The sequence below is a fragment of the Anolis carolinensis genome, chromosome 3 (genome assembly GCF_035594765.1).
Source record: "Anolis carolinensis isolate JA03-04 chromosome 3, rAnoCar3.1.pri, whole genome shotgun sequence".
NCBI classification, from domain to species: Eukaryota; Metazoa; Chordata; class Lepidosauria; order Squamata; family Dactyloidae; genus Anolis; species Anolis carolinensis.
In genome coordinates, this window is record NC_085843.1 from 255614089 (window position 1) to 255639008 (window position 24920).

At 37.2% G+C, this 24920-nt stretch overlaps 1 protein-coding gene and 1 long non-coding RNA gene across 3 annotated transcripts in view; both read right to left on the reverse strand.

Moving 5' to 3' along the window:
• Positions 1–5011: 5011 nt before the first annotated feature.
• LOC134297863 (uncharacterized) lies at positions 5012–16566 on the reverse strand. The gene is made up of 2 exons (XR_010004739.1): positions 16136–16566; positions 5012–11447 (listed from the first exon to the last, which is right to left on the reverse strand). It is a non-coding gene; the product is annotated as an uncharacterized LOC134297863 (long non-coding RNA).
• A 4253-nt stretch (positions 16567–20819) lies between these two features.
• plod2 (procollagen-lysine,2-oxoglutarate 5-dioxygenase 2) overlaps positions 20820–24920 on the reverse strand; it is a 79472-nt gene continuing 75371 nt past the window's right edge. For both annotated transcript variants that reach the window (XM_003226991.4, XM_016997175.2), the window contains 3 exons: positions 22905–23051; positions 22315–22440; positions 20820–21841 (listed from right to left, as the gene is read on the reverse strand). In XM_003226991.4, coding sequence (XP_003227039.2) covers positions 21686–21841; positions 22315–22440; positions 22905–23051 — 429 coding nt within the window. In that variant the 3' untranslated portion in view covers positions 20820–21685. The remainder of the gene's footprint in view (positions 21842–22314; positions 22441–22904; positions 23052–24920) is intronic.

Consider the following 24920-nt stretch of genomic DNA (forward strand, 5'->3'; position numbering starts at 1 on the left):
CAAGAAATAAGAAATCTAGGACTTGAAAGGACAGCTATTAACAAACTTTCCTTTCATTTGGATGGGGAATTTGTGTTTGTTATATTCCAATTTTCACTAAATTCAGCTTAATAAATAATACAGACATACAAATCATCTGAAGCACGATATCACTTTAAGTACATAGTATTTTTTTTTAAAGTACGCCTTTAGTTCAGTTAAGATTTGGTTTTCAGGTTATATGTTAAATATTGATTTCAACACATCTGTATATTTATTCAAGCAAGACGGTGTATTGGTTTGGTTATTTTTGCATGGGAAATGCATTTTCCAAAAAGGGATTTCGTATGATTTGCAAAGTCTGCAACCATGTATTTATGTTATAATTTTTAAGGCAATGTCTCCAACTGTTAAACACATAAAACATATTTAGGGATGTGTGAGTCACAATCCTGGACTTTGTAATCTCACACTTTAATAATTTGTCCATGATGTCACTGGTAAAAGTTACCATATTTTATAGCACCAACCTGAGAGGTTTTTTCCCCCTGTGGTCGCTGCATACATGAGACAACTCATTTAAACAAAAGTGAAGAAGGAAAAAGCATATGTTTATCAAATATCAATCTCATTCCAATAATATGTGAGCATAAGCATGCCTACTTGGAAATAAAGAACTGTACATTTCTGTCAGTGCTTGGAAGATGCCATAATGACAAAGAGAAAGCCTTGAAGGCAGAAACCAAACATCTTTGCATTTTTCACTTGAGCAAATACTGCCCTTGAGATGAGGAGCAATATCACACCTGAGTCCATCCACAATCTCTGTATTCATCAGGTGATGATGGAGCCGTGGTGGCACAATGGTTTAAACCCTTGTGCCAGCTAAACTACTGACCTGAAGATGTGAAGGTCTGTGGTTTGAATCTGCAAGACGGAGTGAGCTCCCATCTGTCAGCCCCAGTTTCCCATGTGGGGACACGAGAGAAGCCTCCCACAGGATGGTAACACATCCGGGCATCCCCTGGGCAACATCCTTGCAGACAGCCAATTCTCTCACAAGAAGCGACTTGCAATATATTCTCAATTCGCTACTGACATGAAAAAAATCAGGTGATAGCCATGGAGCCATTATAGGTTACCCCTTCCCATATTTTCAATCAACATGCAAAAAAAATGTAAATATCTGCTATTAGGCACTACACATAACAGTTATGGGTTTCTCAGCAGAAATATGATCATAGCTACAGATCTGGCCCTTACCATGACTCTGTTTCTATGTCTCTTTACCTATCTTACATGTAAAGCACTAAAAAACCTGGTGGTTTAGGCAGGTTTTTGATCAAGATTAGTTTTCACTTGAATGAGATTGTGGTATACTGCTCATCACCTGCCCCTAAGATAGGTATATAAGTTCTCATCTACCCTTAAAATGGATTAAGGCCAGCCTCACCCTGACTAATGTCTCCTGCCCCTTGATCAAAGGCTGTCATTGCGATTGTTTTTTAACTGAAATTGCTGTGTTTTATCTAGGATATATTTTTGTTATATTTTATTGTATGTTGTTCTGTATTTGTATTTGTACTCTTTAAATAAATTTTTTTATTATTTTATTATTGGTGTAAAATGTCAGTATTACATCACACAATAATCTTATCACTTAGACCAGGAGAGGGGAAAAACCCAACAGTTCACATGAACAACCTCTCTCTTCCTCTCAAGCTACGTCATGCACTCTTAGAAGAAGTGGACAAGCTTCCAAAGGGTATTATATGATCCTAAGATCAAAACCTTTTTACCTTCAGAAAGTTTGCTGCATTGTATGCTTTCAGTTCCACCCTCCCCCCCCCTCCACACACACACAAGAAACAAAGGTTAATGTGATTAGGTTATTTGTATTGATCTGCTCCTGATGGTTAAATGAGAGGAGAATTTAGAAAGGAGAACCTATGGACCAGGGGACTTGCTATTGTTGATTTGCATAACAATAAACCCAAAGTACATACTATTATATCTGGCATGAATATCTACTGTTGGCTCTATCACATGTACTATTCATGTACATTAGGTTCCCAATCTGAAATTGGGCAATTAATATCTTACCATCAATATTAATAACTGAATTTCATATTAGTTGAATATTGATTAGTTTACATTTTCTGACACTTTCGAAAGTGCTGTTTTATCATTTTAAGGTTGTCTTTCCCAAACTTCCCATGATACAATCCCCCACATGGCTAGCAAAGGTAGACTTTCAGCATCTATGGTAACTATCAGTTTGGGACAATGATAATGTAGTTTTATTCTATGAAAATCTATCAGTTCCAGTAAACAACTCAATCTTAATTATGAACCCAATATTTGGAATACTATTTTAGGTTCAAAAGTAAACGCCATCTGTTTCAAGCTCTGCCACCGCAGCAATTAACTAATCTGATGTAATGTTCCATGATGGTCCTGGGCATTGTAACCTCAGATGTGGAAGGGACTAATTATGGCAGGGCTCAAGAACATGGAGCCATCAAGATGTTAGGCAGCAACTCTCAGCATCCTTCACCATTGAATGACGTGGCTGATAACTTAACAAGCAGGGAAAGAAAATCTGAAATAGTAAAGTAAAGCAGCTGAAAGAGAAGAATAAGAAGATATAGCAGCCCTGCCCAACTTGAGGCTCTCCAGGTGTTTTGGGCCTCCCTAGCCAGCTTGTTCAATTGCCAGGAATTCTGGGAGCTGAAGTCCAAAATACCCGGAGGGCCACAAGTTGTGCAAGCTGGGGATAGAGGGAGATAAGGAAATAATAATAATAATAATAATAATAATAATAATAATAATAATAATAATAATAACTTATGCCTCAAGTACCACCTGCCAGCAGCAAAGAACTGGTGGGATCACAAACCTGCAAAAGTATTGGAAAATGAGCACGCAAAGATACTGTGGGACTTCCGAATCCAGACTGACAAAGTTCTGGAACACAACACACCAGACATCACAGTTGTGGAAAAGAAAAAGGTTTGGATCATTAATGTCGCCATCCCAGGTGACAGTCGCATTGACGAAAAACAACAGGAAAAACTCAGCCGCTATCAGGACCTCAAGATTGAACTTCAAAGACTCTGGCAGAAACCAGTGCAGGTGGTCCCGGTGGTGATGGGCACATTGGGTGCCGTGCCAAAAGATCTCAGCCGGCATTTGGAAACAATAGACATTGACAAAATTACGATCTGCCAACTGCAAAAGGCCACCCTACTGGGATCTGCACACATCATCAGAAGATACATCACACAGTCCTAGACACTTGGGAAGTGTTCGACTTGTGATTTTGTGATGTGAAATCCAGCATATCTATCTTGTTTGCTGTGTCATAATAAAATAATAAATTTATTTATTTATATCCCGCTTTTCTCCCTCACAAGACCCAAAACAGCCAATCTAGGAAACAGCCAACATAGAAATGGGAAGGCTTATGGGTAGTGCTGTTTGAAAAAGATGTCACAATTAATATTATATTCAAAAGAAAGGTTATTGCTGTTTTGCTTTTGCCAGTAGTCTCTAGTTTATAGGCCCTTCATTCACGCTAATGTTATTTATCTTCTGTAATTTGAAGTACATTTATTAGTTCCTTTCTGGGATTTGCATTTTGTTTTTAACTAAAACAGAAGAAGAAGTTGCTTCCCCATTAACAGCCTAGTTTCTCAGAAAAATGAGACTGTTTTATATCTCATTCTGTGTTAAGGCAAATTTAATATGGATCTTTTTTATTATGTGTCTGCAGCTATGTTAATATTTCAACCAGAAAATTTCCACTTCATAATTGCCCATTTTCTGGAGTTCTCTAAAGGATGTTTCTGAAAGCATCGGAATGATGATAATTTCAGAGTATCATTATCCTTGTTTTATACACACAGCCTTTTTTATATATCTGGTAGTCTGTCCCTAAAATTTGCACTCTGCAGCTGAATGTGATTCAAAGAAAAGAAGGTAAAATGAAGCCTGTGAATCTTCATTCTAATATCAGTGTCATATTTAAGCAGATTGGAGTAGTGGATTAAAGCCTTGTAACTTGAAGGTTGGGTTGCTGACCTGAAGGCTGCCAGATTCGAATCCCACCTGGGGAGAGCGTGGATGAGCTCCCTCTATCAGCTCCAGCTCCATGCAGGACATGAGAGAAGCCTCCCACAAGGATGGTAATAACATCAAAACATCTGGGCGTACCCTGGGCAACGTCCTCGCAGATGGCCAATTCTCTCACACCAGAAGCGACTTGCAATTTCTCAAGTCGCTCCTGACACACACAAAGAATTAAGCAGATTATACCTTTTTAAAAAATGTGATAGTGAAGGCTAAATTTCTGCCAGCACACTACCGAAGTATCTCTTTCCTTTACATCTGAAATTAAATTAAGAGCCATAGTCCTTGAGGTGGTTTGCATATTTCAAAAAAAGGGGCTGAGATTGCCTGCTTGCTCTAGCCAGTGGGAGGACCAACCCTGGTTAGTTATATGTCTTCTGGCTACCTTGGGTTATAGACATGAAAATTATTAAAAACAGATTATACCACTGTTTCCTTTCTAAGTAGCTCAGCATTTCTCCTTGTAAAATACGCTTCCACTATTTTCTATTGAAAAAAATTACTTTTCTGTTGGGCATTTACCTTTACCTGGTTCTCCACAAAATGATGTTTTTTATTGATGGAGTCAATTAAGAGCAGTCAAATGGGAGCCAATACATTAAGTTCCTCTGGATGCCAACTGGCATAGTATTAAACACTTGTTTTGAAGATAAAATGTTTAAAATTAACTCATTTTTCCTCCTTTCATTAATTTTCATATTAATGAATCTACACCTAACCTGGCTGAGGCATTGTTAGTCTTCAATTGTAGTTCAATGTTGCCCTCTTCTGGATCAAGAGAAGGGATAACCACAATACTCAATCTATTTTTAGCCTTAATCATATATGTATGTGACTTCTCTGTGTGCAATGATAGCACTATTAAAAAATAATCAATCCTTTTCTTGATGTACACGATTTCTTTTAGTTACATTAAATGTTGGACGAATTGCACTTGCTGTAGGGTTGATTGTTTAAATATGCCTAGCACATAATCAGAAATGCATGGCTTTCTTGATTAATAGCAAATTTAGTTGAATTTCAAAGACACATTTCAATTTGAAGTAAATAGAGCAGTATTACAAATGTATACACTCTGGAAAAATTACTTCTGAATATGCAAGCAATTTCCCTTCTGCAGGGATGAATCTGCAATTATAAACTTGCAGATCCTGATAATAAGATTAACAAACATGTACAGTAAAAGTACAATGATCTCGTAGGAGTCATGTGTTTGGGCCCTTTATACAGAATGAGCATTACTTATCCAAATTGCTTTATCCAAAATGTATTCTAAATTTCATATTTATTTGAGGATTTAATATCTATATTTGCATATGTGTACATAATGGGGTCTCTTGCAGATTGGAGCCAAACATAAACATGAATGTCATGTATGTTTCATGAATATCTTACACACACAGCTTGAAAGTAATTTTATACACAATATTTCCAAAAATGCTGGGTGTGAAACACAATTTGTGTATACTAAACCATCAGCAAACAAAGGTGTCACTAACTTAGCCAGACATGTGGATAATTTTGGGTTCTGGCATATTTTGGATATGTGATACTCAACCTGTACTTTCCAGGATTTTTTTTCAAGCAGAAAAGATATAGAACCATAAATGTATCTCAAAATCATACTTGAGAAAAAAGAGTTGGCGATATGGCAGCGCAAATATTAAATCAAAATAGAAAGGTCTAAAGAATTATTTTTAAAGTATTTGCCTAATACTGAAAAAACAAGTGTATTGGCCAAACAAATTCCATGTAGAAAGAATTCCTATTAGAAGTGCAACTGAATCTGCAATTGAAAAAATATATTTGCCATACAGATTCTGCCTTAGATTGTTGACATCTTCAGCTAGACAGATCTTGTTGCAAATCATCAGGAAGCATGACGTTTCACTTTGATTTCATATTCCATCGTCTCTACATAGCTGTTCATGTGATGATGTGAGATTGTCATGATAACCACCATACATCATATCTGAGTGCCTCCACATTTTAGTAAAATTACACCAAATGCACAGATTAGGAAAAGAATCTGCTATGATCCATCATGTAAAAGAGGATTAATAAGGTTTTGCATTAAATTTCCCATTGCATTCCCCAAGTTCATGCTGCCCTAGGATTTCTTTTTAATACAATGAATGGACATTCTATAGAGAATTCTTAGTATGCTAATCCCATGACAGAAGTTAATACTATCATGAAAAATGATTACTTGTAAAAATGACAATACAGCCATTTTATATTATGCCATGGTAAGGCTATTTTTGCACAGCTGCCTTCTCATGTCAAACTAAGGAAAAATAGTCAAAATAGGCATGTGAAAAATGTCTGGGTATAGGCACTCACATCATAAATATATGTAGAATATCAGCATTCTGGTTTTTTTAACACCATGTACTGCATTCAATTGCTTAGAATATTTTATGAAATTAGAAAACATCTTCAGACCCATGTGTTTATACATCAAAAACAGAGACATATTATTTCTTCTCCAGTTGCCAGACTGTAACCCCCAACATTCCTCAATAATAACTGGTGGGAGTTGTAATCCATCAATAACTGGAGTGGGGCACTTTGCATACTCCTTCAAAGAATTTAGTCTAAAAATGTCTACAAGATTCAAAACCAAAATGAAAATCATTATAAGAAGGAAGCACCACTGTTTATGAAAAGGAAGAACAAAATAGGGAAAGGGAGAAAATAATAAACCAGGGGTGGAAATTGCCTTAAGTGTTGAACTTCACATCCAAATGTTTTTGTGTGACAAATCAAAACCTCATTCCCACCAGTTTCACATGGAGTGGGCAGCATAGGACATGGAATTAGTGACTTGGATATATGTTCTGTAAAAGACTTTCTTTTGAGGAAATGTAGGTGTTAATAATTGAGTGACTGACCCAATACAAGCAAGTTCACATGAAAATCACCCAGAGAAAACATCTGGAAGTAGTAATGCTGCTGAAAAAGAACATTAGAAGATAAAGCCAAATGTTTGGTTGCCAAGGATGAAAACAATGTTAACAGAAAGGGAATTCTATCTCCAAGTAAAAAAGGAGGATTGGCAACACAGTTACATTCATTACTGAAAGGGAAAATGTTTCCCCTTCCCAGCAGTGTGTGCACAGCTGCTTTAAAAGGATACTTGAGTAAGAAGAAAATACATCTGTTTCCACTGCAATATATTAGGGATAATCCGTCTATCAAATGAAGTGATCACCATATGAAAACACCTGTTGTAACTATCCTTGGCAATTGGACTTTATTTCTTTGGATACAGCAAACATATTTTAAAGATCTTTTTGGACTACAACTGCTAGAAGAGCACATACTGACTTACTGAGAGACGGGTGTATTGGTCTCAAGTTGGAGTGGTGAGTGGTGATATCAATGGCTTATTCTTTCCAGAAGCCCAATGGGATATGTATCCTGAGCATCCTTCTATCACCTCCTATAAGGAGTGAGGATTATATCTTGCAATTAATTCTATTCTTACAACTTTATAAGTGGCTTGGCATGGGATCCAGACCCAGAAAGTAGACATTTGGCATGTTGACAAACCCAACTAATTTAAAGGTTCCCTTGTAGCACTTTGGGACTGTCAACATCTTGGACTACCCCTAGTGTGAGGTTGCCATACCCCCCCCCCCCCCCCCAATGATAGGAGAACAGCTTGATGTAGAATCTATGGAAGCAACTTCACTATTGGTTTATAGTCCAACAAGTGGGCTTATGACTTTATCCAGATGAAGAAGAAGAAGAAGAAGAAGAAGAAGAAGAAGAGGAGGAGGAGGAGGAGGAAGAGGAGGAGGAAGAGGAGGAGGAAGAGGAGGAGGAAGAGGAGGAGGAAGAGGAAGAGGAAGAACTAGTTTATTTGTATCCCGCCACCATCTCCTCCAGAGAGGACTCGGGGCGGCTCACAGAAATATCAAATACAAAACAATATACAATACATCAATAAACAATAACATGCACCAATCGTAATATAAGATTGGTGATGTGCAGCTGAAAACAAAATAAAGTTGTAACTGTATCCTCTCCAGCTATGTGTCTTGTTGTATTTATGATTGCATCAGAGCAAAACTTTCTCCTTTGAATCCATAAGCCAATGATATGTTGGCTGGGAAGTTCTCAGAAATGTAATCCCCAAAGGAACTTTCTCAAGCTCTGCAAATTGCACATTTTTGACTTTACTTCCCTTGTGTGTTATGAGCTCTACTACTGCAATCAGCATATTCAAAAAGTTCCTCAACACAGTTATGAAACAGCACTCTCCCCCACCCCATCACTGAAGTTTTAGAAATGGGGCAGGGAATAAAATGTAAGGCTTTTCAATACCTCTGAAAAGTTTAAAAATAAGATATGATGAAAGTGGCAGATGACTTCTACAACTAGCATCTTGACTTTGATTATTTTCTTTCACAATTTGTTAGCGTGCCAAGGTTCTTAAGCTTTGTATGAAAGAGATGATTGATCAGGCTGTGCAAAATAGACCAGCTGTAGATTTTGAATTCAAAGATGCAATGATGGATACTTTAGAAGCATGAGAGATCATTACTATACGACTCATCAGAAGGTTGAATTCTCTTAAAAATGGAACTGAAGGCATGTCCACGTGGACTTAAAAAGCTCATACTCACCTCATAGCCCCAGATCATACTCACCTCATAGCCCCAGTCACACAATATTCTTGATTGTTCACTTGTAATATACCTTTTAAGGTAAATTTAGGTTCAAGAAAACCTAGCCTTTTACCCGTTTTTCAGAAAATCCAGAAATATTTTTGGCATGTGGCCAGCCCTCTGAGACTGCATCCCATCATTGTGGAGTTGTGGAAGGAGCTAGTGGTGGGCAGAACATACCTGAGAGAGTATGGATGATGTGTTTGTTGGTAACGGGGTTTAAAATCTGGCAGCAGAAGGAGAGAGTCTTTGAGGTGGGAAGGTGTTAAATGGAGCAAGCATGTGAAAAGGATTGTACATGGTGGTTAATAAATATGATCAGAGGGCTTGTTTACACCTCAGGCCTAGTGAGATTAGACCAGACAGCTATGTAAAAAAAAATGCACTCACTTGTATTCTAGTGCAATCAGGCCAAAAAACATACAGCCACTTTTACTTCTTTTAATCTATCTTTTAAGAAACTTGAATTACTCTGGACCTTACTGGAAACTATGATGTCTCCCAGTGTTTTTGAAGTGTACGTAGCTGCATCAGCTTGGATTTGGGGTGATTCAGTTGTCCACACATCAAAATTGCCTTGCAAGAAAGATTAGAGGTGGCAGGCATTTTCTGTTCTCCCAAAAACTGGAAGGAACCTCCTCATGGCTGCTGCCTCTACTCCCTCACCACAGAGCCCAGCCACTTGTTCCCCAGAAAAAAATAAAAGGTTTTCTTTATTCTTGGGTCCTCTGTTGCTGCCTTCCCAGGCAATCAAACAATCTCTTTGCTCAAAGGTTGTGTAAGAAGGCACTTAACCATGTGAATTGGTACTACTTACTCCTTGGGTTCTCTACTGCTGCCTTCTTGTCCAAACATATCAGGGCTGGAGATGGGGTAGTCCAGTTGCCACCACCCATTGCTGATCAGAGTATTTGGGCTGGAGATATGTGTGGACCATCAATACAACATCAAATTGCTTTTATCCTGTAAGTGTGGCTCTAACTGGGTAAACCTGTGGTAGCTCTGTGGCAAATTATGCTGGATTGCACCCAGTTCATTTGTGGTGGTGTGACATCCAGACATGAGTGTCCGGCTTTGTTGGGTCTTTCTCCACTTTTGAATAAGAATCATGGGTTTACTCACTGGAAGTTCAGCTGGAAAAGAGGGAAGCTTGGGAATTTTTTTTCAATTGATGGAGGTAAGAGGTGGGGAGACAGCAAGGGAGAACTGTCAGGGGAAAGAGGTAGTGTATGTTTTTATACTTTCTGTTTCTTGGCCAGGGCCCACTTTCAAAACAAATGTTCCAATTTCAATGAAAATATATCTAATGTCTAATATTTTCTCCTACTTCAACAGTTGTCCAGATTTTTTATGTTAGATAAGACAAATTAGCTGCACGATAGCAGTTTTTACACAAAAAAGGAAAAGCCTACTCCATTTGGATCCTGATCAGGAACAAATTATTAACTGGAATCTTTTTACCCATTTAACTAAATGCAAAACCAGCTTCTTCTTTTTTTGCCATATCAGAAAGTGGTTTGATTCAACAGCTATAAAGTTACTTGATGACTCTTTGACAAAGGGTTGCATTTTTCTGTCCTCTAGTAATGCTGTTTAAAGAATCAGCTGTCCTGGTTTCATTTTGCATGTCAATTGTGGAAATGCTGACTCAGCTTCCCATAATAAAACCTTACAAAAACTTTTCTAAGAAAATTGCCTATATTCAAATAAACATTTAAAGCGTGATTTGCAACATGGGGATATTGATCTCTGCTCATTACCTTATCAGTGAATGTAACCCAGGTTGCTCTTATATTAACTTTGTTTTCAGAAGTATTTAATAATCAGAGTATCCTGAATTATGCTCAAATGCAATGCTAGTCTTCTGCCAAGGAGGGATTTTTACTGTATCAATAACTTTATTGATATTATACAATCTTATCTATATAAAACTATCTACTGATCTTCAGAGGCTTTGGATCACAACTCCCAATACTCTCAGAGGTCATCAAGTTTGATTACCTATCCTTCCATTCAATCAAAGTGATGCATCTACATATTCATTCATATGTTATTCTACAAAAATGTACTAACAGATGTAGAAGACAAAAGTTTAGATTATTCATTTGCCACTACGTTCAATGGAGTACACATCACCATTTCATGTTCTGTAGCTCTTTGTGACAGTAGATAGACAGAAAAAATAGTTTCCCTCTCTCTAGTTTCTGAACTTGTCAAATATTGATCATAATTGATCAAATATTGATTCTTTGAAGCTGAAGGGAGGAAATTTGTTGTATTCCAGATGTAGTTAGGCTGCAGCATCACTCATCAGATGAAATAGCCATGTTTAGATATTTGAAATGATGTCATATTGAAGTTGGAACAGGCTTGTTTTCTGCTACTTCAGAAACCAGGACATGGAGCAATAGATTTAAGCTATAAAAAAGTGATCCCACCTAAACATTAAAAAGAACTTCTTGACAGTACGTGCTGCTCAAATGTGCTGCCTCTGGTTGTAATAAAGTCTCCTTCTTTGGAAGTTTTTCAACAGATTGTATGCATACTCCTGCATTCAATGTTGGACTGAAAGGATGGCCCTTCTTGTTTCTTCCACCTTTGCGATTCCATGATCTCTTACCATTGTCAAACAACATCTGGAAGGTCACACATTCCCCATTCCTAGAATAGGAGCATGTTCGTAAAAAAGAAAGAAAGTTAACTTTCACATAAAATTTGGGGGACGAATTGGACTCAGAATTGGGAATCAGTTTCTTTCTATGGCTACACTGCAACTGAATACATTTGGAATAAGCCACTGTCTCCAAGTTGTTTTACTGTCTTTTCACTGAGCTATTTCCTCCATATGCTGTGTGGATCCAATGCAAAACTGGTCATTCATGTTCTGTTTGTAGACATTCTTAGTAAGTTACTGGTTGAGTTCATGTTTTAAGAATTATCTCCAAAGATGAATTTGTGTGGTTTGCTCTAAATTGTGGAAAAAAATACTTCAGGTGTAAATTATGGAGACAAGTTTTATAAGCAATGGAGTGTTCCTGGAAAATTGGCACACATTTACAAACTTGAGGTGGTGCAAGAGATTCCCAGTTGTACCATTGGACCATTAATTGTGTCTGTTGTGTGGAATTTGTTGCATAGATTGGCTTCCCTAAGACCCAATGTTGATGTTCAAAAGAGCCCAGATGGACAGATAGATGGAAGAAAGAAAGAAAGATCCAGGCCTCATGTAATCAATGTTTGTAGCTTGCTGCAGTTAGAGTACTTCTGCTTCTTCTTGAACGTGTTTTTATATGACATTTAACATACATTTTAAAATGTAATTTTACTCCGTCTTCTTTCTTTTACAAGGGTTCCATTTCTAACTGTAATCTTTCCACTGCTTCCTTAATCTTTCCCCACGTTAATTTTAAAAGGCTATGGAAAGGGGAAAGATGGCATAGTCACACAACCTTTTTCAATGGTAGCACTAAAAAGTCTTTATCTGGAAACAACCGTCACCTAAAAGTTTCCAATTCATCTTTGACTAGGCATCTGGCCAGAATACAAGCAAAATTAGAACCTTGTAACTCTAAGAAAAAATGATTTAAGGTGACTGGTGTGTTTCAGGAAGAGAATCACAATCTTTGAAAAGAGACAGCTTAATAAAAAAAATGTAATGGAGTCACATGCACTGTGCTTTTTTTCTTAGAATCAAACTAGCTGTTTATGTTTTTTCTTTTGTATATTCTTTTGGAGAGAAGTATGCAAATATGTAGAATTTATAACCTGACTTCTCCTCAAAATGGAAAATTTTCTGATGGTACGATCTGTTTCACACTGAAATATGCTGCCTTGGCGTGTGGTAAAGCTATCTTCTCTTGAGGTTTTTATACAGAAGGAGGATGGTCATCTGTTGAAAGTGATTTTATTGAATGTTCAAGCATGGAAGGGTTTAGACTGGATGGCCCCTGTGGTCTCTTTAAACTCTGATTCTATGGACTTCATGCAGCTGGAACCTCAGACCTTTGCTGGTTTCTATTCCTATATGGCTGGGGCTGGGCTGAAGGAGTGACTTTGATAGCAAGCCATTGCTGGCCTCTCTTCCATAAAGCTGTTTCTTTGCACCAAAAGATTTGAAATGTGTTGTCAGCTGTGATAGCTCTATGTAGTTGATTCTAAACAGCTATTTCTACTCTCCCTAACCTTCATCTTCCTGGATATGAAAGATATATCCAAAACAGAGACAGCCAATTGTGGTGGGTTGCTCTTTGAGGGATTGAATGAAACAAGGTTGACACCAAAGAGGTCACCACTTTGGATCATATCTTCTGACTGACCAGGAGTACCTCTGTCTTGTCTGGATTAAGTTTCAATTTGTTTGCCCTCATCTTATGACAAGCACTGGTTTAGGGACAGGATAGCTTCCTTGGCATTTGGTGAAAAGGAGTAAAAGAGTTGGGTGTCATTTGCATATAGGTGGCACAATACTCCAAAACTCTTGATGATCTTTCCCAGCAGTTTCAGGTATATGTTAAACAGCATGAGGACAAAACGGAACCCTGAGAAACCCCAGGAGTTGGCCAGGCGTTCGAACAGGAGTCCCCAGCACCATCTTCTGGGTACAGTTCTCTAGGAAGACAGTGCCTTCAAGTCCCATCCCAGCTAGATGACCCAGAAGGATACCATGGTCAGTGGTATTGAAAGCCGATGAGAGATCCAGGAGAACCAACAGGGTCATACTCCCCCTGTCTAGCTCTCTTCATAGGTCATCCACCAAGGTGACCAAAGTGGTCACTGTTCCATAGCCAGGCCTGAAACCAGATTGAAATGGATTTAGATAATCTATTTCATCCAGACATCCCTGGAGTTGAGAAGCCACCACACACTCCAAAAATGTGCTCAAAAGGGGGAGGTTGGATACTGGCTGATAGTTACCTATTCTAGAGGGGTTCAGGGATATAGGTTTCCATCTTTTGGCAAATTGGAACTTTGCCTGATATCAAGGAGGCATTGACCTCTGCCTTCACCCACTCTGCCAGTCCCCCTCTGGCCTGTTTGATCAAACGGAGGGCAAGGATCTAGAATAGGTGTGGTAGCTCTCACCTCTTCAACGATCCTGTCCACATTCTCAGACTGCACAAATTGAAAGGTATCAATGTGGTCTTTCTTTAAAAAGTAACAGTCTTATGCAGAAATGCATGGAGTAAAACTATAAAAATTAAATGAAGAAGTTCCTAATATGTTGTGCTTAATCTCTATATTATAGTTTCAGTCTATAGGAAATGAATATCGGTTGCTATGTAGTAATTATCAGCCATGAATAAAACTATTGTTTGTTTTACATAGACTAAGCATATGTTCTTTGTTGTGGACAGGCTGCAATTACTCATATATATTTTACATGTCACAGAGATTTTTAAAACTTCCAGTGGAAATTTTCAGCCAGAATCAAATAAACTAAACAAACTCCCTGTTCTTTTGACATGTTTGGCTTCATTTATAAGCAGTCTGCATTCTTGCTAGAAGAGAAATAACCCAACTAGCCAAAGAGAATACTGACAAAGTGCTCCATTTTTATTTTATCATTCTTACACTCCTCAGCTTGACAAAACAAGGTTGATGTCTACCTTCCCACCATGAAAATGATATCATGACAAAATATTCAAAAACCCACATATTTTTCAAGTACAGTAGAGTTCCGGTTATCCGAGTTCCGGTTAACTGAAACTCTGTATTATCCGAGGCGCCGCTGGGGGCTAGGCAGCAGCGTGCATGGGCGCTTCCCTGAGCTGAGTGCTTGTTGTAGGGATGGAGCCCCATCTCTTGGTGACCACTCGCCCCTTGGGAAGCGCCCGTGAGCATTGCTAGGCAGCAGTGCTCACGGGCGCTTCCCTAAACCGGATTGCAGGGAGGGATAATAGGGCCTCCCTATTACCCGAGTAGTTCCGGCTATCTGAAATTGGGCCCGCCCCTTTATCTCAGATAACCGGAACTCTACTGTATTGAGAAATCTGCCAAGGGAATCTTGGACTGATAAGAATCTTTGTGGTTTGGAGACTATTCTGCAGAAAAATTGCACAGGCTTCTTTTGTACAGAAAACAGAATTTTCTTCATGGAGAAGAGCCATCTTTGGGCAGAAAACACTGCTGTCTGTGCAAGATAATATTTTTGTTTTACAAAACAGCAATTCGTAAATTTTTGGCAGGAGAACTTCTGAACTGCAAGTATGTTTTTTAAAAGGCCTGGCTTTTTGAAGACTTTTTTGTAGTGGAAAGAAAATAGCTAAAAACAGTAACTGCTTCCTTTTAAAAGATTTGTGAAGAATTGAATTCCTAGCAGTTATTTCTCTTTTTGCTGAGGGGAATATCAACATAATTTACTCTGACAAAAGCAGTGGAAGAAAGAGTCATTCCAAAAGTGATTTCAGATAGGTGGCAGTGATTTTCCCATTTTCCCCTCTTCAACATTTTGTACATGTCTGGGTTGGGGAATCTATAAGGGTAAAAAAGAAACTGAAAGGGTGGGGTCACAATTGGAAGCTGTCATCCTCTGGAAAACACTCAATTCTGTAACATCCTGTGTATAAAAAGCTCACTTTCACTGTAGAAAATGTCCCCTGGAAGTACCCCAAGAACCTGCTTCCTCAAACCAGAAGCATCTGCTGTGGTGGAGAATTTCACCATGCACCAGAAATTATCAGACTCTGGATCAGTGCAGCAGCTTGTACAGCTATTTTAAAATGAAGATATGTAATGGATGTTTAGGCATAAATAGTGGTAATTTTGCATAAAGCTTAACTAGCTTTGGTGGTAGACACAGCAGATAATGTGGACTAGGGAAGAAAGTGGGCAAGGAAAACTATGGCCCCAAAAGTAATATTGGGCACCAGCTCACATTAAATGCAGTCAGTATGGCCAACAGTCAAGGATAATGAGTGCTGCTGTCCAGAAATCATGTCAACCACAGCTTTCAATGCCCCAAGGTACACTATTTAATTTCTGGAGATTCAAATTTTTATTGAGTCACACTGTTCACTGAGGAGTCATAATTGATGAGATAACCTATCTTTAATAATGCTATTGTAAGAACTAAACAATAATAAATATGTATAAACATGGGAGCATTTTAAGAAGGCCGGTACACAAATAAGACTGACAACTATTTACTTTAGGGATAGACTATACAGCAATTTATGTTGGAGAACATTTTGTGATTCTAGAAACTTAAGTAGTTTCCATATTATAACTCTCATTCTCAATCTCTGGAAGGCTGACCAACAATTTCATTATAAATGTGTTGTGTGTAAATAAACTCCCTTAAAAAGTTCTCAGGGGAAGGGGATATAACATAAGTGGGAAAGGAAACTCACCTAGTTGAACAGTTTTATTGTCATTACTCATCATAAAGTTAAGCTCCATTGTTTACTTCTTCTGCCCTTGTACTTCACAAAATTGAACAGCATTATGAAATACCAACATCTTCCAAGTTAAAAAAAATCCTCCAAAATTCTTCACAACGACAATTCAACTGGTAAGAGTGCAATATGAGAAAAGTTATCCACAGAAAGAAAAATACATGATTAATTTTAAGAACAAAAGTAAATGTTTTATTTTATATTTTATTTATATTAAAAATATTGCTTTAAATTAAACTGCTAATTTTTCATCTGGTAAAAAAACAGGACAGAAAAGTCTCTCCAGGGAAGGTCTTTGAAAATCAGGAGTTGATCTGACTTATGGAATTGTGTTTTATACTGCTGGAACTGTGTTTCATACTGTTGGAAGACACTCTGAGTCCCTTCGGGGAGTTAGGGTAGGTTATAAATAAATAATAATAATAATAATAATAATAATTATTATTATTATTATTATTATTAAATAAATAAGCAGCTTCCCCTGTTTTAGTGTTAAATCAGTTTGCCCTTAATTATATTTGTTAGGGTCATACTTTGTTTGTTTTTTTTAAGTGTAGTTTTTAGAATAGATGTTGGGAGCCTTTAGCCTATGCCTATCTGATGTTTGGGGTTCAATTTTCCACAATAATTCAGTATAGGCAATTATGGGTAATGGTTGATGCCTAAAATAAATCCAAAAGACTTCTAACAAGTTGAAAATGTGCAACCATTAAGTGAACAAAAATGAAGGCCATTGAGCCAGGGAGATAACACAGAGCAAAAAAAGAAAGGCCGAGGAGAGAAAAGAGGCTGGGAAAGCTTCTGTAAGAAGTTTGAGTCCCCAGGAGTCAATTTTGAATTCATTTATCAAGAAAACCACTGCACCAAGCAGACAATTTTGCAATACTTCTAAGTGAAACTGAATTCTATGGAAGAATCAAATATGTATCTATGTTTCTAACTCTGAAATCTATGAGACAACTGTGTAATTTTTGCTGGATTACATCCCTGAATTGGTTCAAAATAAACCAGTAAAAATAGACAGATAACAAAATAGCAATCTGAGCAAAATAGATGTGGTTTCTGAACTATGCTCCTTTTGTGACTTTTTTGGGAGCTTGGTCATGTAATGGTTCCATTCGTCCATTCCTGTGGAAAACATGACCTTTTCTATTGGGTGAAATAAATAGGTTCACAAGCTTTTGAATGTATGATTTTTAAGAGTTTCAAATAGAAATGTGTTTGCTCCAACACTGCAACTTAGCTTCTTTTAGATTTTGAATACAGAAAGCCATTTTTATGTCAAAAACCAATCTGTTTTGCTTTTGATGACATATTCAAGAATAGAACATATTTGAAACAGCTTTTTATTTATTTCTATTATCACTCTGCTCCTAAAGGTTGGGTAATTTAACACTGTCAAAATTCAATTTCTTAAAAATTCTGGGTGTGCAAGTACACAAAAAGTAAAATCTATTTGAAATATGTATAAAACGATAAATATACATAAAAATAAAATATCTGGATTTCACCTGTCAGTTGTCTATCTACTGAACATCATAAATCATATATGAAAGGATAATTGAAGATCTATCAGGTATACCATTCCCAAGAAAAGGGATTTTGACAGCTTTTACTGAGGAGCCAGACCAAACACGGGCATCACCAGACAATCTCTTAGAGACAAGGGCAGTGGCACCATAGCAAACATTTCTTAATATAACACCAAAGTGGGTATAAAAACCCAATTTTAATCATTTTAACAATAAAAATTCTATGATGAGACATTCAAAATGAAACAACAGATAGAGCCAGAAGATTATACTACCACATCAGATGGCCCTCAACAAGCTACTGGGAGACATCAGAGGAGAACTACCATTGGAGCTGTGTCTAATGACACAACAGTACTCAAGCTGAAAGAACATTAATCAGTTGATGTGCCCAGAGGAGAGAGGAAAGTCCAAAGCTGCACAATGTCACAGGGACATGGAATGTGAGAAACATGAATCAGGGGAAGCTAGACATACTGTACTAAGCAAAAATGGAATGCATAAACACTGCAATACTTGGGATGAGTGGTCTAAAGTCAACAAGAATGGGAAATTTTGAGTTAGATAATTACACAGGGTTTTATTCAGGAAAGAAATTGGGTGGCATGAATAGAGAGGAGGGACATGTCACAAGCACTCAAAAGATATAACTCAGTTTGACTAAATCATATCAATATGACTTGGGAAAACCCAAACATATAACCAAGTCATGCTTCAATTACAAAGGCAGAAGAAGAAATTGAAAAATTCTTTACTGGAGTCTAAGGAGAAATTGATCATACGTCAAATAGGACTTCTTGTTAATCCAAGACAAGAGCAATGCAAAAAGAGGAAACATGGCAGAATCAAAAGTTGCAGGGAAACTTGGCATAGGATCAAGAAATGAAGTAGCAGAATGATGGCATTTTGTGATGTCAACAGTTCAGGGCAAACATATTCTTTAGGCAAACCATAAGGTGACTGTTTACATGGACATCACCTGACGGTTGATATAGAAATCAAATCTATATATATAAAAGAGTGATGGCATCAGGGCAGCAGACAAAACAACAAAACTACAAGCCCCCCAACCTCGAAACTTGACAACACAACCCATCATTCACGGCTCTAGGTTGATACAACAAAAAGAAAATAAAAATAAAGTACTAATTACAGGGAGAAGAATAATAGTTTTTATCCAATTGCTGCCAGTTTGAAGGCTAAGCTCCACCCACTTAGTCTCCTAACAACCCACTCAGCCCAGGGCACAGGCAGAGTTAGGTCTCACTTAGGCCTCTTCCACAGATTATCTAATTTGCACTGGATTATATGGCAGTGTAGACTCAAGGCCCTTCCACATCTATATAACCCATTTAGAATCTTATATTATCTGCTTTGAACTGGATTATCTTGACTCCACACTGCCATATAATCCACTTCAGTGTGCATACTAAACATAGACAACCATACAACAGACATTCAATACCACCACTACCTCAACAATTTCTCACCAACACCACCAGACAATGCCACAGCAACGCGTGGCCGGGCACAGCTAGTAGACTATATAATTGAAAGCAGAAGATGAAGTGGCTCTATTCTCTCTAAAAAACAAGACCAAAAGCAGACTGTGGCACAGATCGTGAACTGCTATTGTCAAAAATTAGAGTGAAGCTTAAAGCTAAACCAAACATCATTTCAAAATACAACCTGAAGAATATCCCTATAGAATTTAAAGATAATGTAAAAAGACTAGTTGTTAATGAAGGTTGGAAGAAGCATTTGAAATTGTCGCAGTGATATCACAACTGTAAACATAAATACTAGACATACCGTTGTATGTCTAGCTTATGCATTTCTTGATTTTCAACAGAATGCGAGCCATATCATGGGCAATCACTCATGCCGAGTATGATCATCTTCCAGAGGTAGAGTCTTGGCAGTGGATAATATAATAATAATAATAATAATAATAATAATAATAATAATAATAATAATAATAATAATAATAATTTCTTACCTTAATTTTCCTCATGGCTCAAGGCAGGTTATAACATAAAGACTGTGAAGACCTATTCTGGAGGATATAGATTTCCAGATGGGAGGCAGTCATGACAAGGGTTTGCTTGATGTGCTTCTTCAAAAAGGTCTTGTATTCGTGGCTCTTCAAAATCCATAGCACCTTTGGTAACAGCTGATCTCCTTGCAATGCTCGAGTGTCAGGACTTTCCAGTTCTTGGTGTTTATATCATTTTAAAGATTAGAGATAAAATTATCTTTTAGTCTCTTTTGCTGTCCTCCAACATTCGGTTTTCTGTTTTTGAGATGAGAATAAAATAACTGCTTTGGGAGAAGTGACTGGACTTTTGGACAACGTGGCCAGTTCAGCAATTTCAGTGCAAATGGTCTGCTTGTACCCCACATTGACTTTTATCCACCTGTCTTCCCAAAAGATTTAGAGGACTTTTCAAAGGCAGCAGTGATGGAATCAGACATATATTGTACAATTGGTTTTAGCATCTTATAAAGATCACTTACCTAGCTATAGATTTGAATTGAATTGACAGACACTGTATACATGATCAAGGGAGAAAAGGTTTATGATAGCTATGTATTCCCAGATGTGTAGGGCTTAAATACAAGAATTCTTAATAAAGAAATCTTTAATTTCTTCTTAACTGAAGAGTAGGAAGGCACTACCCAATTTTTTACACTTAAACAATGAATCACCACTCAAGGGAAATTACAAACTAATGTATTTTCCCTACTTCTATATGAGGTCTTCTACTGTCATCATGAAAAACAATCAAATCATTTGACACTAGTATAAGATAGGAAACTAAAATCTTGCCAAATTTGTTCTTGTGCATGAGAATGAGAAAGAATTGCCTAATGGTGTTAATGAAGTCTTGATGGAATTTCTTGACAAGAACAAGTAATTTAGTGAGATTTTTTCCCACAAAATTATTGTAGGAACAAAATCCATGTTCTTGTGCTTCTCTGCGTCCTTGTGCTTTTCCCAAGCCAAATTATAATAATTAGGTGGCCCAATAGAAAAAGTTTTTTTAATCCCAATAATACTTTTTACAAAACAGGGCATTTAAAAAAAAAAGCAAACAAAAAGTTACTCTGTATTTAAGACTTCTTTATTTTTCCACAAGACTTAAAAATATGTGCATGTTAGCATTTCAGGTTTCTTGGTTTCAGCAATTTTTCAAGTCTAACCTTTAAATTACAAACAGTAGGCACAGCAGGAATTATTTAAAACTGATCCCTTAAAAAACAAAGGCAAGTCAAATACCTGATTTTTTTGTAAAAAAAAAAAACAACACCAAAAACACCTTCAACTTTTTGATCTGCTGACACAAAATTCAAGTAGTTTTAAATAAGAATGGAAATTTTGGTTTCTAAGATGTGATGAAAAGTTTCCACAAAAAAAGAGCTGGGGCTTCAATTACCAGACCAAAGCTGGAACAAACATTATTTTTGGAATAACTTAAGTCTAATCAAAAGTCATTTGATGTGCAGAAGAAACTTCTAACTAGACTATTTCTTTTTTTTTTAAAGGCATTGTAACACACCTGAATAAACGGCTTTCACTTTTGCCAATGATGTGCATTTATCTGCAATGCACTTCTTCCTTGGAACACTGTGTGGCTATTAAATATGATAGTCAATATTTGCTCGAAATGTATATTGATGTCCACAATGTTCTCAAATGAATATACTTCTGACAAGATTTAAGTATTGTCTGTGTCAAAAGAATTTCTATCCCTTTATGAGAGAAAGGGAGAAAATTGAAACTCTTTTACTTCACAAATCAAGGCTCAGAGCAGATGCTTCCAAGTGTTTGATCTCTCCCCGCCCCAATATTTGTGGCCCAAAGTAAAGCAGCTGTGTAGAAGCTTCTTTTGTCACCATTTTCTAGGAAAAATATAAATAAGAGTTCATCATAGATTGCCAAACTGGCTTTTTTGAGTTCTGGGAAATAAAATTAAGGGTCAATAAATGATACAGCAATGTATCTTGTTCCTTTCAAAATGGGAAGTCCTTCATGCAAATGAGTAAGTCTTCCAGGATGCATGAAACTCCATCCTTTCCTGGGTGATTCAATTGAGCAGTTATACCTCAGAAACTTACATCCACCTCCCTGTAAGAGAATCAGAGATAAAGTTGTAGCTTTGTGGAAACTGGAAGCAATAAAGTATAAAGTGTTCTGAAGGTTACAATAACTGGCATCAAAATTACATTACGAAATACACATGGTAATTTTGACCAGCATGACATAATATCTGCAACTGACATTGTATTACATCTGAAGCTTTCTTTCATTAAGTTAAAAACTGTTATCCACATGTGTGTTTCTATTGAGAAAAGAAAGTTGTAAGATTTTTTTACCCAAGACAGATTTTGAACTCTGACCTTGGCATCAAAACTATAATTCCTCAGTCCTACCCCAACCTTCCCAAACATGTAGTCGAACCGTTAGCCAGCATGCAAGAAACATAATTCTAACATAAGTTAGAACCATCCTTTAAAATCATAGTTTTCTTGATGTAGTCCTTGATGAGAGGTTTAAAGAGTGAGATGAATTAAGTGGAGGGGAATATGTTCCAAGTTTACCTGAAAATCTTCTTCTACTTTGTTCAGAGCAATGTTGATGGTAAATGTAGATGCGTCATGATGAGGTCTGAGGGAACGTTGTCTGTCAGGACTGTATTTTACAACAAAATTGAGCAGGGCATGACCCTAAAAAGAAATAATGGGACATTTCAAAAAAGGGAGAAAATAGCTTATTCATAAAGTGAGCAATCTATAAAGTCTAAATCCAAAATAATGCTAGTATAATGGAAAGGTCCCTAATCACAGTTGCAGAGATTCCACTGCTGTCCAAGATGTATGCAAGCAACAATAAATGCTATCTTTGTTGGGCAAACATTTCTGCAACAAAAATCGGAAAATGTACAATTATTAAAGGCTTTGTAAGAATGCAATTGGACAAAGGTTTGAACAGATATAGTTTTGCTACATGTATTTATTTGTTCTGTGTAACATCTCTTCCAGCTTCATTAATACTCCTTCATATTTAACACATCATTCCCCATACTTTTTAAATACAGAGCCTGCATGCAAGGACTGTTTGTTTTTCGATATACATATGGAAAAAGTCAAATCCTATCTATTTACATTGTTAAGGAAAAGTTTTAACGTACCTTTGTATAATATCCTGCAAACACTTTTAATGTTACAGGTGCAATAAATTCTCTAATAAAATGTAGCCACACATTTTCTAGCCCAATTTGCTTCATGTGAATGTCATCTGTTGGAACGTTTTCATATCCCCCAGAAATGCGACTGTCCTGCGACAAGAAAAGAATAGAGCTACTTTATGTTGAAATACCTCACACATTTCATTGGACTGCCCCCTTTACATGATAGTATACTTAAAAGTCACAAACACTTCATAAGCAGTACACATTTGTGTAATCCCGTGGTTCCCAACCTTTTTTTGACCAGAGACAACTTTGACAAGGGACCTCCCTCCAATATCAGTACCATAATGGTTACAAATCAGTTTTTGGTCAACTTTAGATTTGGTATGGTTATTTTGGGTGCTAATTCAGAAAATTGCATTGGATAGACCACATCAGCTCTAGTTTCTGATACAGAACATATGCCATCCAGTAGTTGCGATCTGCTTGCCCACAGAAAACCATATTTAATAATCATGAGCTGATGTGGTTTAGCCGATGGAATTTTCTGTATCAGCACCCCAAATAGCCCCAGGAAAGGGCCTAAAAATGAAGAAACCAGGGTGCCTCTGCTTTCAGGTGCCACTTGAAAGGGCTCCACTCAGGGGTAGGGAGGGAGGGAGGAGGAGAATCAGCAGTCAGGAGGCTTGTACTTGCACCTTTCATTGGTAGTCAGCCTCTCCCCTCCCAACATCCCTGTTGCCTTGGCACTAGAAGAGGGTTTGGCGAGACCAGTCACTCTCATTGCAAAGCTGTAGTAATGGCGAGGATGCGGACCATATTTTAGTTTTTGGGAATCATTGGTGGTCCACAGACTACAGGTTGGGAACCACAGGTGTAATCCTAAAGTTTCAATATTCCATTACCTTTCAGCATTATCCCAGTTCACACAAATGAGTAAAAAATTAAGAATATAAAAGATTATTCCATTTATTAATTAATTTACTAATAAACATATATTTTAATATATGTTACATTGATAATTTTTGCTTTAACAGATGACTAAATACAGTTTAGATAATCATATGTTTTTAAGGCCAGAGTTATGCGGATTAACAATATTTTTTCAGATGTTAGAATACTTGTAACACTTCCATATATGTACATAATGGGAAATATTGGATATTGGATCCATGCCCCAACACAAAATTCATTTATGCTTCAGTTATACCTTATGTATCTAAATTGAAGGCAATTTTGTGCATCAAACAAAGTTTGTGTACACTGGACCATCAAAGCAAAGGTGTAAGTACAGTCTTCTCTCTTATCACAGAGGTTAGGTTCCAGAACGACCCACAATATGTGAAAATCTGTGAAGTAGGGACGCTATATATTTATACATTATTTTAGTAGTTATACACTATTTTAAGTCTTTATCAACAAATCGTGTGTTGATAAATCACCTCCTTCTCCTCCTGTTGCCACTTGGGCTCTTTTTCTCTTCCTTCTGCTTCTCCTTCCTCTCTTCCTTAGGCTGTATATTGTAATTTTTTATGATTTATTCATTTATTTAATACATTTATATCCCGTTCTTCTCACCCCGAAGGGGACTCAGAGTAGCTTACAAATTAAATTTACATACATTATATTATTAGCATAGCACAATACTGGCAATAAATTACTATATTGTAATATTATTAGTAATATTACATTTAATATATAATATATAATTAATATTATTATATTGTACTAGCTGTGCCCGGCCACGCGTTGCTGTGGCGAAGTCTGGTGGTATGGGAAATAAAGTATTGAGGAATTGGTGGTAGTTAAGGTCAAGGGTAAAGGTTTTCCCAAGACATTAAGTCCAGTCGTGTCTTACTCTGGAGGTTGGTGCTCATCTCCATTTCTAAGCCGAAGAGCCGGCGTTGTCCGTAGACTCCTCCAAGGTCATGTGGGATGACTGCATGGAGCGGCGTTACCTTCCCGCCGGAACAGTACCTATTGATGCACTCACATTTGCATGTTTTCGAACTTCTG